The 18,349-nt window shown below is 48.1% G+C and overlaps 1 protein-coding gene across 3 annotated transcripts; it reads right to left on the bottom strand.

Moving 5' to 3' along the window:
• Positions 1–149: 149 nt before the first annotated feature.
• Positions 150–17,368, bottom strand: LOC133359742 (actin, gamma-enteric smooth muscle). Of its 3 annotated transcripts, none has more exons than XM_061578269.1 (7): positions 17,193–17,368; positions 16,362–16,510; positions 8,463–8,787; positions 7,314–7,475; positions 6,634–6,825; positions 5,626–5,807; positions 150–3,799 (listed from the first exon to the last, which is right to left on the bottom strand). In XM_061578269.1, the coding sequence occupies exons 2-7, from the start codon at positions 16,485–16,487 to the stop codon at positions 3,656–3,658; spliced, it is 1,131 nt and encodes a 376-aa protein (XP_061434253.1). In that variant the 5' UTR covers positions 16,488–16,510; positions 17,193–17,368; the 3' UTR covers positions 150–3,655. The 3 variants fall into 3 exon arrangements, with proteins under 3 accessions (XP_061434253.1, XP_061434246.1, XP_061434258.1); XM_061578262.1 differs by having other exon boundaries at positions 16,362–16,507; positions 17,193–17,357; XM_061578274.1 differs by having other exon boundaries at positions 16,362–16,513; positions 17,193–17,337.
• Between the last annotated feature and the right edge of the window lie 981 nt (positions 17,369–18,349).

The raw sequence follows: 18,349 nt of genomic DNA, 5'->3' as shown, positions 1-18,349 counted from the left end.
TTATCTTGGGCAAATGTTGGTTCGACTACGCATGAAGGTGTTGTTTCCATCGCAAACTCACGCAGACTAAATGCCCATCCCTTACAGATTGGCCACGGGTTTCTGAAACTCCGGTTTGTTGGAGTTCCCAGAATGTCCAGCTCTACATGTTTACAAGTGTTATCCATTTTAATGTAAACAAGACAATACACACACACACAGTAAAGTGTCAACATGGAAAGGCTGAAGCGCCGTAGTCGGGAACACGGAGACTGGGTGCCACTTCCAACTCACGCCGTTGAGTTTGGCTCATCTGACATTTGGTGTGCGGCCTGCTGCCAGTGCAGCGGTCAGCGCTACGCTGCGCTACGAACCCCGGCCACCCGGGTTCGATTCCCGCTCACGGTCACCAACACCGGTGGCGATTCATCTGAACCGATCGTGGGCCTCTCCTAGGTCGGCTCAGCCTCAAACGGTGTACCTGATTCGGCGTATAAAAACATCGCCACCGGGGAGACGAAGGCGGCCGGGCGTGGTGCTGGCCACCCACCCCCTCGTGTGCCGTCTCGGCCTGCACAAGTGCTCCTCGCTAACAGCACTTGCTCCGACAGTCTGTTAAGGCCATAGTGGGGAGATTTTTGTCTTTTTGTGTGTCACGAAGTGCTTCTAAATAACGGTGAACATTTTTTTCCCACCGGACTTGTAATGTCACGGCACAAATCACGGCATGCCCCGGGGGGAGAAACACAGACCCACAGCTGCAACGTCACTGCCCGAAGGGGCTTTTTTTCAACAGCGTTACGCGAATTAAAAATCCGGGACAATTTCCAGACACTGTGCAGGAATGATCAGAAGCATATTGCAAGAATGCGGATAAAACCCCTACATCCTAGAAGCGTGCAAGTTTACATGAGCAAAACAAAGACGGTATAGGTATAGGCAATGACATATGGTAAACAAAATGGACATTTAATCTCGCTTTCATGATCAATATGGAAAGAAATCAACGCGTTAAATGTCGAACGTGATGTTTGCCAAAATCGGTCCCTAAAAGAAATAAAAATACGAAATTCAATCAATAGCTGCGCCGCGTATAAATAACGGAGGCACGGGACTGTTTTCAGCGGTGGCCTCGTGGTGTTCTAGTTTCAGATGAAAGGGCGTGCAGGCGGTTCCGTGGAAGACGGCTTACTCCGACGCTTGAATGGCTTCACAGTGAACACTGAACTCTAAAACTCGTTTTTTAAATATTTTACCAGGTAAGGCCCGCTGAGCTACACAGCTCTCTTTCAGAAGCGACCTGGCTATCACAAATGACAGCTCAACGAAGTGGTGGCTTATCGTGTGGACATTTATCACAGCCAAATACGCTCAACTCGTGTTTCTAAACGTGGAGGGGAAAACCGGAGGACCCGGACAAAAATCCACGCGACCACGGTGAGAGAGAGAACATGCAAACTCAACATACACAGCAGCAGGCGTCGTCAGGGTCGGGATCGAGCCCACGGCCTCCTTATACCAGGCGAGGTTGTTCACATCTCCTAGCCACCGTGGCGTCAAGTGTCTCCCTGCCCCAGAATCGGTGGCGTCCCAGGGAATCCGTCAAGGCTGTGTGCATCGTCAGCACCGTGCAGCAGCACACACCACTACTCGGCATTACAAAAAACCCATCGGAAAATGAAACTGCAAGCATCCCCCCCCCCAGCCCTCTTACAGCTGTACTACCTAGGGCAGACGTCGTCGTCACTGTCATCACTGGGCGAAGGTGACGCGTCGATTTGCACGCGGGTTCCCCCACTTGAGAGCGGTGAATAGAGCAAAAGTGATTCCCCGCTCGAATGAGTATTCGATAGCATCGGTGGCTCCTCTCACGTTCACAGCCCTGAGCAGCCAGCGGGGTGGAAATTCCACATTCCTATGGAATGGCCAAACCTTCCTCTATGTATCCTGGCGGGATGATAGACTGAGTCGACCTCCAATGAGGATTCGAACTCGTAACCTCCAATTCCGAGCCGCTCGCTCCGCCCCCACTCAGCCACCTGGTCTACCAGCTTCAGGGGCTATCATCCACATGACCCCGTGAGGACCTCTTCTTATACACGGTTCCCTCGTCAATGGGGGGGTGGGGAGTCAACGAGTGGAGATAAACGCTGCCTTCCCCAATTCACCGCAGCGCTTGGCCGTCGGTCGCGTTCGATCGCGCGCAACGCGGCTTTCTCTTCCTCCAATACCGTCGTGCCACAACATGCTCGAGAACAACTTGAGGCGAGCGACGTTTCAGCGGCGTTGCAACGTCCCTTCCCCGTGTGTAACAAAACAATTACTCATGGCTGCAGCGGCGCACCAAAAAAGGGATGGTGGTGGCCACATGCCACTGTTCAGGACAGCCCCGCGCAGTGACCCTGCTTGGCATGCGGCCTCGCCTGGCTCATGATTGTTCATCTTTGCGGGGTGTGATATGAGACACCCCTGCGAGATTGTAAGACGATGACCCGGGTGAATTGTTTTCACGGTGCAGGTTCTCACGGCCAACATTAGGATTCGCTCTTGGGTTTATTTTGGGTTGTGTCGTGTAGCTATCGTATCAATTTCTATTGCCATTGTTGATCGGCTCTGTCGGGCGGTGGAGGGTGTCGTTGAAAATTGGCACTATACCTACACGATCTAACCCAAACTGAACTACTTATTAATCATAATAATCGAGGTAATCCTGCTCAACCATCGAATTCCCACTCCATTCTCCTTCTTGTTAGCGTACACTCCTTACTCCTCTGTCGTGATGCCTAAAGCTCAAACTGATCACCTTCTGTGCATGAGCATTAGGCGGCTGAGAAGTCTAATTCGGATAACGAAGTAATAACTGGCAGCCCGCGTTCAAGTCATGGGTTTTATTGCGTGCAGAATATGCTACGGCTTGACAGTCTTAGCCCAGTTACAGATTGCAAATGTATTGCAAAATTGCATTCGATTTGCTTGCACCCATTGGATGGCATCAATAGTCACGTTAGAGACGTTAAATCACCGACTTGCTTACATCGCTAGAGAGCAGAACTAGAGACGGCTGGAGGGAGCTCACTGCTCTATTCTTGTGCATGATGGAAATTATGTGCAGGAGCTAAGTGCTAATGACGAGCTCTGCGAGCCGTTAGAGAGCTTCTGGAGAGAGAGTGTATCGTTTGGCTGTTCCTCCTCCTCTGTTGAAGGAGCGCAACACTCCAGCGGGTTGACAACGCGGCCCATAGTTTTGGTATTAGCATGGACACATCGGCCTGTTTGTCGGGAGCCTACCGAGTCCCACGCCAGAGGCGCCGTGCTAAGCGCTCCCACCACCCGCAGGTGATGTCTAAGAATGCAAACGAGTGTTAATGCCTTGCTGTGCACCTTACCAGTAACAATAAAAACAAAATAGAAGCGAAACGTCAACAGTCTATTTTTGTTTTTAAATGCGAGTATTAATGAACGTTAAATCGACAATATCTGATAAATCGTACATTAAATGTGAGTTTTTTGGGTTTAACCGAAATTACTGTATTTCAGTAAACGTAGTACACATTACAACGTTGCATTTCTTTCCATATGGCGATATTATCGGCCGGTCATTTCATTCGGGCTGTTCACATCAACGGCCGCCGTTAAATGCCCGCTGCTGTCGCGAGCGGGGCCCTGCGCCGCCAGGCTAGAAGCACTTGCGGTGCACGATGGAGGGCCCAGCTTCATCGTACTCGGGTTTGCTGATCCACATTTGCTGGAAGGTGGAGAGCGAAGCCAGGATTGACCCGCCAATCCACACCGAGTACTTTCTCTCAGGCGGGGCGATGATCTGCGAACAATCGTCAGGACAATCATCATCACAATCATCATTACAATAATCATCATAACAGTCATCATCACGTCACCAACAACAATAATCATCATCACAATCATCGTCACAATTATAATCATCACCACAATCATCATCACAATCATCATCATCAACAATCGTCACCATCACCGTCATAATCCTCACAATCATCAACAAAAACCATCATCTCAATCATCATCACAATAATAATCATCATCATAACAATCATAATCCTCACAATTGTCATCAACAGCCATCATTACCATTATCAACATCCATCATCACAATCATCATCATCATTATTGCGACACTCATGTGTCACCATCATTTTATTTTGGGGGTGGGGGTGGGGTTCTTGTTACTTTTACCAAAGAATGTCTCAATGGGCCTCAAAGTAGTGCAATTGCAGGAAGATCTTGCAACTGTGTTTACATTCGAAGGTTAATTGAACAATGTTGAAACTCAAATTCGTCTTCAACCCATGATATATGAAACCCAAATAATGCATCAGAAATTACTCCTAAGGCTATACTCACTGCCTGGAAGGGATTGGTGGATGCAGAGCGAGTTTACGCAGAAACCGTGTCACCTCGTGGACAAAGGGCTTGTGGTTTGTCGGTGACTGCTTAGAATGGGATCATTCTGAGCATATTGTGATAAAGGCATCTAATAGACTCTTACCTATTTTATAATTTAGGCTTTTTTAAATGTATGACTTGGTATAAACTAAAACTTAATATTTTTTAACTCAAATATTGTTTGTACTAGGTAAGGCCCACTGAGCTGCATAGCTCTCCACTGCGATCCGGCCACAAATGATAGTTCAACAGAGTGCCTTACCTTGTGGTAATGTATAGCAGTAAATTGAACCTCATGGTGGAACCAGGGGTCCCGAATAAACGGAAGTCAAAATCCGAATTAGTTAATTTATTTTTGGACGACTACGACCCTCGGTGCACATAAACGCCGTGACCCACTAAGTTCAAGTTCAAGTTCATTTATTAGGTATAGCCCTGTGAGCCATTCAGCTCTTGAATCGGGTGCAACCGCAACAAACAAAAAACTAAAACATGAACAAAAAACATCTTAAGTGAATATGTGACTAAGTGCAAACAGAAAATCCAAGAAAAGACAGCAAAAATATTGCAGAAAAAACACCGATACACCAACGCTGTGTGCAAAAATCCCAGTGGGATGCAAGTCAAACAACAACAACAACCACAAGACAACTTAGATTAAGGCCATCAGTCTAACTCTGTACTACAACAAACAAACATGGCCAAACCAATACACTTTTCGAAATCACCAAAATAAAGCTATGAAAGCAATGAAAAAGCAATCATAGGAACTGTGACGGAATTTTCACAATTCCATCCTCTCGTTCTTCACCAAGCAAGTTGCCAAAGTTGCCGTAGTCATAAACAAAACTTTGAAACTTAGAATTGCGCATCGTTTAGAGCTCATCGAGAGGAATAGATTTCTGTATCGTTCGCTTTCAACAGACAAAATTACGTCGCAACGCATTTTATGCGAGAGCCGAGGGCTTATGGGACCCCGGGGTCCCGCCATAAGGTTCAGTTACTCTTAAACGCATTTTTCTAAAATGTGGAGGGAAAAACCAGAAGACCCGGAGAAAAATCCACATGACCAAGGGGAGATCGACACGCAAACTCCAAATATACAGGCGGCAAGGTTGGGATCGAACCCATGTCCTCCTGCATACCAGGCGAGGTAGCTAACATCTCGCCACAGCGCTAACATCTCCAGGTCGTTAAATATTCCCGTCACGGGATGAGTGACGATACCTTGATCTTCATGGTGGTGGGCGCCAGGGCGGTGATCTCCTTCTGCATGCGGTCCGCGATACCCGGGTACATGGTGGTGCCACCGGACAGCACGTTGTTCGCGTACAGATCCTTCCGGATGTCAATGTCGCACTTCATGATGGAGTTGTACGTAGTTTCGTGGATCCCTGCCGACTCCATCCCTACGATAGAAATATCGACAAGGTGCACGGTTGGTTCAATGCGATGATACAACCCCCACCGTCACGAGTCATTGTCGCGCGCATGCGAGCGTCATGTTGCCCCAATTGTATACCGCGCCTCGTGGTGCCGATCAGACGCTTGGCACGCGACAGAAAACCATAACCCAGTCCCATTATTTGTTCGTCATAAAACGCGACTCGCCGACAGGATAGCAGCTCTTGAGTCAAGGGCTGTCTCCATCCTGTTGCATTTGCAATTGCAGCGTGACGTATATGTCACAAACGGACCGACGGGGACACTGGATGGCTTTAACACGAAGAAGGCTTTCGCGACCAATATGATCCATAATACAGGTTTTCGTTTTTTTGGGTTAGATAACGTAAATATAAATGTGTTGTTTAAACCCGCCACCACTCGACACAGCCAATTAGTAAGGTTTGTCACGTAAATAGAACGTGGCCAATTCGTTACTAGTACAGCACACCGGTGTGTTGGAGAGCAAATCCACAACATTTAGAATCTGAGTAAATGTTATGGATATTGTGGATTTGCTCTGCAACACACCGGTGTACTGTACTAGTAACGAATTGGCCACATTCTGTTTACGTGACAAACCTTACTAGTTGACTGTGTCGGGTGGTGGCGTGTTTAGCGACACATTTATATTTACGCGATCTAACCCCCAAAAAAACTCTATTATGGATGACTTCGCCTCACCAAGTGCACGCCTGGCGATGCGTGCGCGTGCGCGAGATTAAACAACGTGGGGGGTGGGTGGTGGGGTGTGTGACCCTCTGGGAGTGACGGGGGAGCGTCTGGGCTCACCGATGAAGGACGGCTGGAAGAGCGTCTCGGGGCAGCGGAAGCGCTCGTTGCCGATGGTGATGACCTGCCCGTCGGGCAGCTCGTAGCTTTTCTCAAGCGATGACGACGAGGCCGCCATCGTCATCTCGTTCTCGAAGTCCAGCGCCACGTAGCACAGCTTCTCCTTGATGTCTCGAACGATCTCCCGCTCGGCTTATTCGACACAACAACAAAAAAACGGCAACGGCGGGTGTCGACAATAATCAGTTAAATTCATAAAGCGCCCTTAAACAATCGTTCTCGTGGAAAGGCGGAAAATAGTTAACAACAACAACCCAGTAAATAAGAAGTGCGAAAGGGAGAAAACCATTTTCACACAGATAGGTGTTCAGTCTGGATCACCGTGCGCTACAAGTTGAAATCATGAATATTATTATCGATGATGAATATTGACCTATACCAGGGGGGGCACTTTCGCCAATAAGACATCATCGGTGTGGCAGCGGCACGATAATGATGGGATGGTGTTGTCGCTCTTTGTGTATTGTCGGGGGCCGCACGTCAGGGGCCGCACTAAAGGCCACCAGTGGGCCGTCAGTGGCCCACGGTGGCCTTGCAACGAATAACCACTGACCCATACCACCGCGCGATCGATTCGCGTTATTTCTCATTTGATTTGGACATCGTGCTCCATCAAGTACCTGTGGTAACAAACGAGTATCCTCGCTCGGTGAGGATTTTCATGAGATAGTCCGTGAGGTCGCGTCCGGCCAGATCCAGGCGCATGATGGCGTGTGGCAGCGCGTAGCCCTCGTAGATTGGCACGTTGTGGGTCACTCCATCGCCAGAGTCCAGCACGATACCTGGAGCAGGAAAAAATGAACATTTGGTTCGTGGTGAGGCCTGACAACACTCCCATGCGTAGTTTCATGCCACTCAATTCTGAGTGTATTCTAACCCTCAATACGGGCTTCACCGCGCCTGCTATGTCGTCTGAATGTAACAATGGGGCGTGTAGCTTCATCCAGATCTTGCGGTGGACTGGGAAAATTCTACGTAAAAAAGTGATTCTGTGCACTTTTTAAAAAGGGACAAAAATATTCTTTAGTAGTAGAGTAACATCTTTCCATTTCAAAGCCTATGATCCGGAAACATCTGTATACGTAATCAACTTTATATTTGTTTTTCCTGAGCTGTATTTGACTATTTATTTCGCTTCTACAATGGTCATCCCCAGTCTAATAGATCACTGTTTGATATCCACTTTGTATATGGAACCACATTTCCAAGTGATAACTCTTTACACGAGACAAACTATCCACCGACACAGTATTATGTATGTCCGTAACACGTCACGGACATTGTGATATTGGCCCATTTGCTTCAAAGCAGAAGCAATGTCCGTGGTACATAGTCTAAGCATCAACAAAAACAAGATGTTATGGAGATGGATGGCAAGGTTATCTGCTACGCATCCTCCACTCGACCAGACGAGGTAGACATGCCTTATCAGTATTACCAATGATAAGTGTCCTTACATAGAAATACCTCCATACCTTTCTCAGTTCATCTCACAGACATATAAAATCTTATGTTGATCTGATAGACATGCCAACTGCTATGCTCATCTGACAGACATGTCAAATGTCATGTTCATCTCAAAGACATGTCAAAAGTTACGTTGATCTGACAGACATGTCAAAATATTACGTTGATCTCATGAACATGCCAAATGTTACGTTGATTCATAAAGACAAGAGCACGCGTTGATGGCTTTTTTCTTTGTTTTTCAAACACCTCAAAGCAGTTCGCCTTTTGCGAGAGTCAAAGCAAAAGCGAAAGGGCCTCACCGGTCGTGCGTCCGGACGCGTAGAGCGACAGCACGGCCTGGATGGCCACGTACATGGCCGGGACGTTGAACGTCTCGAACATGATCTGGGTCATCTTCTCGCGGTTGGCTTTGGGGTTGAGGGGCGCCTCGGTGAGTAGAGTGGGGTGCTCCTCGGGAGCGATGCGCAGCTCGTTGTAGAAGCTGTGGTGCCAGATCTTCTCCATGTCGTCCCAGTTGGTGATGATGCCGTGCTCGATGGGGTATTTGAGGGTGAGGATGCCGCGCTTGCTCTGCGCCTCGTCGCCCACGTACGAGTCCTTCTGGCCCATGCCCACCATCACGCCCTGCACGCACGCACCACAAAGATCCCCCCCGTGTAGCCTTAGCACACTGTCGGGGCAAGTGCTGTCAGCCAGCAGCGCCTACGAAGGCCGCCGACACTGTGGCACACGAGGGGGTGGGTGGCCAGAAACCACGCCCGGCCGCCTTTGTCTCCCCAGTGGCAATGTTTACATAGGTACTCACTTGAGGCTGAGTCGACCCAGGGGAGGCCCGGGACAGGTTCAGGTATTCGACACGGTGCGTTGGTGGCCGTGAGCGGACATCAAACTCGGGTGGCTGGGTTCGTAGCACAGAGAACTAACCGCTATACGACCGCTCGCTCCCCAAAGACAAAGATCCCCCGTGTAGCCCTAACAGACTGTTGGGGCAAGTGCTATTAGCGAAGTGCACCTATGAAGGCTGGCGCTGTGGCACAAGAAGGGGTGGGTGGCCAGCACCACGCCCGATCGCCTTTGCCTCCCCAGTGGCGATGTTTTTCACACACAGCACCAGGTACTCATTTGAGGCCGAGTCGACCCAGGGGAGGCCCGGGACAGGTTCAGATAATCGTCACACGTGTTGGTGCTCGTGAACGGGAATCGAACTCACTGGGGTCACCGGGTTCGTAGCACCGTGCGCTAACCGCTGCACCACCGCTCCCCACACTCACTCACGCTCAGTGTGAGCCCACGTCAAACGCGAGGAGCTGTTGAAACCTCGCGTTATTATCCGACTACCCGCAGGATCGTCGCGACAAGTTCCACACTGCATGTTTGTAGTGTGGACCTCCATTGCTGTGGCGAGGCCCGGAGCGGGAGTGGGACCGTTTAGCTTCATTTCAGCAGAATTTCTGGAAATGAAGCAGAGCAGTGAGCAGGCTGGTGGCCCACAGGGATTGTGAAGGTGGCACCTTTCCCCGGGCACCGACATGTCTAAGCTGGGGCTCTGATAGACTCGTCTCGTCACCGATATTTGTTCTCACGCTGTTTGTGCAACTCGTCCTTCCCATATGAGGAAGCCACTGGAGTTATGCACTTTTAAATCATCGAGATTGAAAAACTAACTTCCTTAAAACTGATTTTCGCGTTTAGTTTGTTGTCCTTATCCCACACACCTCCGATTAGCACGGTCGGCTACGTACGGTGCGAAAAAGGTTCAACATACCTACATACAACTCAACGCACATGGTGTACATCTCCCTCAGAGACCACGCAGTGTCTCGAGCCCTCCAACTGAATGGGGGCAATAGCAGGAGGAGTCTTTGTTCTGGATTTATGAGTCACTTTGACAAGCTTCGCATGCGCAGTGTTAACATACACACCGTATGTTAGGGGCCGTCCATGAATTACGATTTTGACCCCCCCCCCCCCTTCGTCACACGGCGTCACAAAAAGTCAGACCCCCCCCCCTCAAATATGACGTCACAAAGCTCTGAACCCCCCCAAAAAAAATACATGCTTCAAATCGCTTTAAACTATTGTCATTATAGTGCGTATTTCCTGTGGCGCTGCACTCTGATGTTGTAGGAGAAAACATTTATTAAAAAGTCTATTTAATTAAGTAGAACGTGTTGTCTATATTTATTTAAAGTTGCGCATTTTGTTGTGACGTCACATTCTCACCCCCCCCCCCTCGTCACACATCGTCACAAATGTCTGACTCCCCCCCCCAGGTGAGTGACGTCATTTATGGACGGCCCCTTAACACACAGTGTGTTAACATACACACACTACAACTTCGGTCACATGGGCTGCATAGGTGAGGCCCTCGTGAACTTATTTGAGTCGTCGAGATTACACTTTATCTTAAGTGCTTTTGTTAACCTTATCTGCATGTATTTATAAATAAATAAGGTACATTTCTTGAACGTATATATTTAAGTTCAAGATATATAGTTAATGCCGCTGTAATGCAGAGCATCCCTCTACTGTTCATCGAAGGATTCTAATCATCATTGGTTTCGACACTGAAATCCTGGTAGGTTCAATTTGGAGAGATGGAGGAATCTGTACAGCTTACGATATCACGTGGAGCAATATTATTCAGAAATCCTCAAGTCCCACAGCCCCCTCCAACAGTGGCAGATGGACAAGCTCACGAGCAACTGCCTAACAGTAGGTGGCCAAGACGGAGAGAGGGCTCAGGTCAAGGGGCCGTGGCACCCCGAGTGAAACGCGACCACCAAAGGGCAGATGGAACCGCTCCAGTCGTGACGAGGGCACCACCACATGAGGGTAGTTGGGGCCCTGGGTAATACAAAGGAAGGACTACCCCAGGTCGATGAGTCTCCTGTGGGCCAATGGCACCAACTTCGTGTAGTAGATATCACAGGACGTTTTTGCAAGTACCAAAGTATGAAAAATAAGACTAGATCTTGACGTAAAGCTTTCGTGACTGCAGGAATTCATACTCTTTGGGTCTTTCGTTAAAGTCACGTAGATAGAAAAATAATTTTAAAAATCACGACGTTTCGATCGCAACACAAGCAATCGTCTTCAGGTAAAACAAATACAGCAGGCGGACTGCTGAGGCAGGTATTTATAACATATTTATTCCTGCCTCAGCAGTCCGCCTGCTGTATTTTTTTTACCTGAAGACGATTGCTTGTGTTGCGATCGAAACGTGGTGATTTTTATTATATTTTTCTATCTATGTGACTTTACCGAAACATGAGACGAGCTTTTACCCTTTCTGGCAACAAAACAGGCGTTAAGATGTTCAAACACGATACAGACACCTCTTGCTCACCCCGAGCTCTAAATACTCTGTTCCGTGCATTGTCCTTGTCCTGTTCGCCTTTGGCGTTCTCTGGTCTGACACTGGTAGTGAAACTAGGCCATAAAGAGTGCAGGCTCTGGTGTAGCCCAATCAATTTCAAAGACAACGCCATATATTATCAGAGTTTATTTGCATCTTCACCACAATAATGTGTGGTTAATGCAGACTTGATTCCTTGCGAAAGGTTTCTATTTGGCGTTAGAACATCTTAACACCTCCTGTTAAATTGCCAGAAAGGGTAAAAACCTATTCTTAATTTGTTTTCATAGTGGTGGAGTAGAGGCTCCGTCTCATTGCTCGCACCAACCAGCAGCCACCAACCCACCTCACCGTGACGTGAGCTCAGATAAAAAAAAAACCCCGGCCATCCCGACCGAGATGGGGCAACTGGCTAACTTTGCTCGTCACGTGTCTAACAAAGGTGTCCGCGGGCCACTCCCAGCTGCAGCAACAACAACAAATATTGGGTCGAGGCCCCTGACTCCCTGAATGTGGATTCCTGCATAATGCATGGGCATAATGACTTTAAACCCCTCGCCAAACCTCCTACGCATATCACAAGTAGTACTAATCGCATATCTGCATTTCCCATAAATATGCTAAATTCCTCTTGATATGCAAATTATTTTGTCAAGACGCTCTTCGCCCCTCCACCCCAGCATAAATAGTCGCTCCAAGCCTGGAGCGTGCCATTCAGACTCTGTCTACTTGACAGACCTGTTCTCCACCTGAAGACGGCTGCTTGCGTTGTGGCCGAAACGTCGTGAGAATTATTTTATTATGTTTTATTTTTATTATTTTATTACTTCCCTTCTCCGTGACTTTACTGAAAGAACCAAGAAGGTGGCCTTGAGATTGCGCCTCCGATTTGGCACGCTCGGCTATGCGCGGTTGCGAAAGAGGTCCCAACGTACGCTGCGAGACGACCGCTGTGCCACTCGGCTGGAGGCCCGTGATCTGCCGCGGACTCCAACGTTGACGTGGGCGAGTCCTCTTCAAATGTCGCACGCCCCCTCGAGATCCCCCAAACCACAACTCGATCTTGGAAGTCAATCCCCTTGTATGGCCATGAGTGGCACCAGGATATTGCTGGACCCCACCCCCCACCCTCCCCTATAGTCCCATCCCGCCTGGTCACCCAAAGTCCAGGAAACTTGTCGAGACGAAGCACACGAGTCGAGTTGAGGCTCAGGCGTTAGGAACTGAATACCGTACGACAGCGAAATACACAAAACAAAAAAACTACGTGACCGACTTTAAAATCATGAGAGAGAGAGAAAAACCATAATGTGAACAACTTTGAATAATGATTCTTCGTATCTCGATCGTGAGATCGAGAACATGTCACTATTTCATAATCGCTCTCTATTCTGGCGCACGATGGCAATAAGCACGAGAGCGACGTGCCAATGGCGAGGCCTGCTAGCCACGAGAGGGCTTCGGGAGAGGGAATTTGCGGCGTTTTACTTTGCCTCCTCCAATGAAGGAGTGCAGCCCAGAGTGGTCTACTACACGGTCCACGGGTGTTGGGTCGCAACAAAGAAACGATAACCTGATTGCGGCCCTCCTGTTAACGTGTCTTCACGTTACCGAGAACACAATGAACACCGTGACATCTCAGCGACACGGACATCGTTAAATGTTGACCCAGACATGCTCAGAGGAGCTGCATTTCAGGATACAAATCCCCGCGAGTGAATGTAAGTCACGAGGACTGTGGTGGCCAAGCCCCAGGTCAGTGTAGGGGGGAATGCACGCGCTGCAGTCCAAGTGACCTCATGCCCATTGCCTTTGTGGGTACGAGGAAGTTCAACCTCGTCCAGCTCCCGTAGTAGTTTCCCTTCGTGAATCTCAGTTCAATTTTTATATTCAGTGGCGGTTCGTTTTTTTTCCTTTCTAAAAAGGTATAATATGAGCATAGAACGTGGCATGAGGCTGCCACTTGGACATTGTTGAGACAGGGGCAAGTTCGATACGTCGGCAGAGAAAGCTCCCCGGAGTTGTGCAACGCGACGACTGGCACAGATTCACAGCGCGGCCTGTGCCGGATAGTAGGGAGTAAAGAGGCCTACGTGGGCTAAAAGGCATTTTTTGTCCTGGTGCTCGCACGTGCTTTTTCTGTTGAGCTGCAGACACCAACAGCAGCAGCAGGGCCTCTATAGAGTGGGGCTCCCATGTGCACCTCAACCTGACCGTGGCGGGTGACGCCACTTCTGTCAGCACCAGGACAAAACGAGGCCTTTTACCCAATCTTACCCACCCCCTACCAAACCCGATAGTATGTATAAAAACAAGCATATTAGGCACGCTTTGAATACTTAACGTAAGGAGCAAAAGTAATGTTGCTGTTCGTACAGATGCATGAAGATCGATACGTGGAAACTGCCCGCTGTTACACCAGACTCTTCACAAACTAAATGTCAACGTTGCTCCCCAAATTAACAAAAGTCTCCTCGTGTAACACAACATACCTCACTGCCCATGAGTCACTCCACAGGGCAAGCCCACGTGCTTAGCGAATCACAACGCAGATTGACGGTACATATTTGGTTTCTTGGTCAGATCGTGTGAGTAACATCGGTGTGATGCACCCTCCCGTAGCCGACAGACAATTTATCAAGTTGCCTCCTATACCCCGGAATGCTGAAGCAGAGAACGAATTGGCAAGTTTGTTCACGTGACAACTTCATTAATTGGCTGTGTCGGGTGGCGGAGGGTTTACGACACAACATTTTTACTCACGCGATGACCCCAAAAAAATAGATTTTTAATCACAATATTGGTCTCGAAAGCTTTAAAATTAAATAAAGATTGTTGACTGTGATACTTGAGCCGTTATTCAACCACCGAATGAAAAGGCATTAACGATGGGATGGATTATGTGGGTAGATTCATTAAGAGAGACATTTGCATAATAATGCTGTATTCATTATGGCTTATCTCAAGAGTGATCATTGCCCGTGTACGCTGCATTGTATCAAAAGAGGAATAGAACTGTGTAAAGGCTCATCTTACATACACGCTAACAAATGAATGTGAAAATCTGTAAATGCTTATATATTACAGCTCATAACTAAAACTGAACTATTGGTGTACACTGGACTTGTAAAACCTTAAAATGAATCAAGGCAAAATACCATAATGAAACTTGCCTTATAAATTCACCAAATGGAAAATATATTTATTCAACCGTAATTTATCATTGAACTATATTGTGTGTAAGTTATACATCACAAAAATAAATTGCGCGTTATTTTATTTAAGAAAAAAATCCCAACTCAGCCTACCACATTAAGTATAACATCCAGCGAGTGTATTCTACGTGTTCACTCCGATTTAACGAATGTCTACACACACACTCAAAAGACAAAGATCCCCCGTATAGCCTTAACAAGGCCAGCACGGCACACGAGGGGGGTGGCCTGCACCACGCCCGGCCGCCTTTGTCTCCCCAGTGACGATGTTTACACATCGCACCATATACTAATTTGAGGCCGAGTCGCCCTAGGGGAGGCCCAGGACCGGTTCAGATCATCGTCACTTGTGTTGGCCTTGAGCGGGAATACGACCCCGGGTGGGCAGGTTCGTAGCGCAGCGCGCTTACCGCTACACTAGCGCTCCACCACTGGAGGGACCCGACACACACTCACTAACTCACACACACTCACTAACTCACACTAACTCACTAACTCACACACACTCACTAACTCACACTAACTCACTAACTCACTAACTCACACACACTCACTAACTCACACTAACTCACTAACTCACACACACTCACTAACTCACACTAACTCACTAACTCACACACACTCACTAACTCACACACACTCACTAACTCACTAACTCACACACACTCACTAACTCACACACACTCACTAACTCACTAACTCACACACACTCACCAACTCACACTAACTCACTAACTCACATACACTCACACTAACTCACTAACTCACACACACTCACTAACTCTTCTTGGTTCTTTTGGTAAACTCACGTAGAAGGGAAATAATAAAATAGTAAAAATAAAACATTTTATTATGTTTTATTTTTATTATTTTATTATTTCCCTTCGACGTGACTTTACCGAAAGAACCAAGAAGATGAATGAATCCCTGCAGTCACGAAAGCTTTAAATCGAAACTCACTAACTCACTAACTCAGACACACGTGGCGTGGCTGGATCGTCATTCAGTCCACAGCAGCCCATCTGCTTGCGGTCGGCTCAGTCTCCCTGGGCGAATCGCGACGAAACTCGGCAGCTTGACGGCCCCAGAGACTCCGTGTCGACCGTGGAACCACGCAGCTTCCAGCGTGCCTCGTTTCAGAATCAGAATCTGTGTTTGCACTGCAGGGATCCGATGAGCGAGAGAGCACCCCAAGGTCACTCAGTCGGCGTCCTAGAGCGATGCCCTTTTGCTGGGTTTCCCAAAAAAAGTATCCACAGAGCTGGAACTGGGTCTCTTCAGCAACATTCGCAGCGTACTAGTAAGCCCCCCCTCGCCCCCCCGGCTTTGAAGCAACGCTGTTGAAATCCCCTTCGTTGTCTCTCGAACCGCGTGGTGAGGCCACCAGCCACCAAGGTTGTGCGTCTCGCGACAGAGCAGTGTCGACACCACACACACAAAATAAACACAAAACCGCTCTCTAACCCCCCCAAAAAATATATTTTTAAAACCCCAACCACACCGCAAAAAACGACGGCACGTGAAGATTGCCTCCCCGCAGTGCGCGCGTCTCTCTCTCTCTCTCGTGTCACGCGCTCAGCTCTGAGAGGTGGACGCGGTGATGATGGCACGGGACCCGTCGTTACCTGATGTCTGGGCCGCCCCACGATGGAGGGGAAGACGGCGCGGGGGGCATCGTCTCCCGCGAAGCCCGCCTTGCAAAGCCCAGAGCCATTGTCGCACACAAGAGCCGTCGTCTCCTCGTCGCACATGATGATGGTGGTGGTGGTGGCTGCTGCTGCAGTAACCACACAGTCATCGTGCAGGTGTCACACGATGTGTCAGAATTGTGCCACCGCTGGTTTTAAAACATCAACCTTTTAAAACATCAACATTTTACAACGTCAACCTTTTAAACCATCAACATTTTTACAATATCAACGTTTTAAAATACGAACGATTTACAACATCAACGTTGACTACGATCCACTTTGCACGTTACCGCAATAGCAACAGCAGCAGCTAACACGAGGAAAAGTGTTCCTGTACAGGTGATGCCAATTTAAGTGACATCGAACCAAGAAGTATCGCTTGCACAAAATCCGTTGTTATTCCATTTGCTAAATTGAAATTAAATGCAGATTGTTCGAGCAGTCCTCACTATGCACATGCCCTATTAACATTGCAGGTTTACATTTGTATCACGTTTAAATGACACACACACGTGAGTCGATATTTTCAACAGCTTAAAATGTAGTTTTTTTTAGAAAGTCGCTCAGCTCGTACGATCGTGCTGTTGTCGAACTTGATTTTTGATCGAACTCTCTAGCTTCTAACAACCCCACAGTACTCAGGGCAGAGTTTGTCAGACAATATCGTGTGTTACCCAAATCCACAAGTAAACCGAGGACAAAAAAAAACTCGATACACCGCCGTCAGCAAGTACTGCCAATAAAATTAAACGCGCACTTTCTTACCTTTTCACGGCTCGTTTATGTATTTTTTGCGTGCGAGAGATTTCCGAGGCGAACAAAGTTTTTGGTGGGGCGTTTTGACCGCGTGCTACCCGTTTTTATACCGTCACCCACACGGCTGCATTCCGCGTGCGAAATACTTTCGCGAGAACGCCAGATTCCCCAGGACGCCTTATTTGGTAGCCGCCCGCCACGCTTCTGCGAGGAGGCGGGAGAGAAAATGGGAAAAAAAGCCCATTAATGGTCAAGGGCTCCCGCACTGTAACGTCATTTATTATTTTAGTTTTGAATACCAATTACAAGGGAACGATTTCCCTAAAAGGACACCTTCAAACAACTGTAACCCCCCTCCCCACCACGTTTTCTTTTTTGCTGAGAGTGGAAACCAAACGGTAGGGGCACGCAAACTGGGCGGAATACAACGAGATATCAACGCTGAAACGGGGGGGGGGGGTGTCAATGCTGCAACGTGACAGCCGAGAACGACGACTTCTCGTCGGAAGAGAGAGTTCCCACCCAAGAGTAGTCCATTTAGCGAAGAGGGCTCTCGCCGCTAACGACTCAGTGGTGGGATAGAAATGCGTTGCGTGGTTGTTATGGTTTTTAAAATTGTGTTTGTTAACAGCGGTGCGATTTTAAATGGGCAGATGAAACGTGAAAATGCTGCAGAGGGCATTCATCTCGCCATGGTGGCGATGAGACGTTAACTACCTTGGCCTGGTGCGGAGGAGGTCGTGGGTTCGATTCCGACCCTGACGCCTGCTGCTGTATATTTGGAGTTTGCGTGTTTCTCTCCGGGTCCTCCGGTTTTACCTTCCACATTTAAAATCAAAGTGCGTTTAAAGCATTTGGCTGCTATATATTTCCACGCGATAAGCCACTACGTTGAGCTGTCATTTGTGGCCAGGTCGCTTCTGAAAAAGAGCTACATAGCTCAGTGGGCCTGACCTGGCAAGATAAATATATTTCGTAGTAAAGTTATAGTTTAAACCTAGTCTAATTGGAGGGCCTTAATGTCCTTTATGGAGGATGTCCCGTGAACTGCAATTGCATAACTCCTCTTGTTTGCAACTCGACTATCCGCGAAAATATTAAACATAGTCGAGTTTCATTAATCCATGTGTTTTTTTGTTCCTTTGTGCAATAATGCATTAACTTAT

The sequence above is a fragment of the Lethenteron reissneri genome, chromosome 8 (genome assembly GCF_015708825.2).
Source record: "Lethenteron reissneri isolate LAM-NWPU_2019-01 chromosome 8, ASM1570882v1, whole genome shotgun sequence".
Taxonomy (NCBI): Eukaryota; Metazoa; Chordata; class Hyperoartia; order Petromyzontiformes; family Petromyzontidae; genus Lethenteron; species Lethenteron reissneri.
Note: the sequence above shows the minus strand (reverse complement) of the source record. Positions and strands in the feature narration are given on the sequence as shown.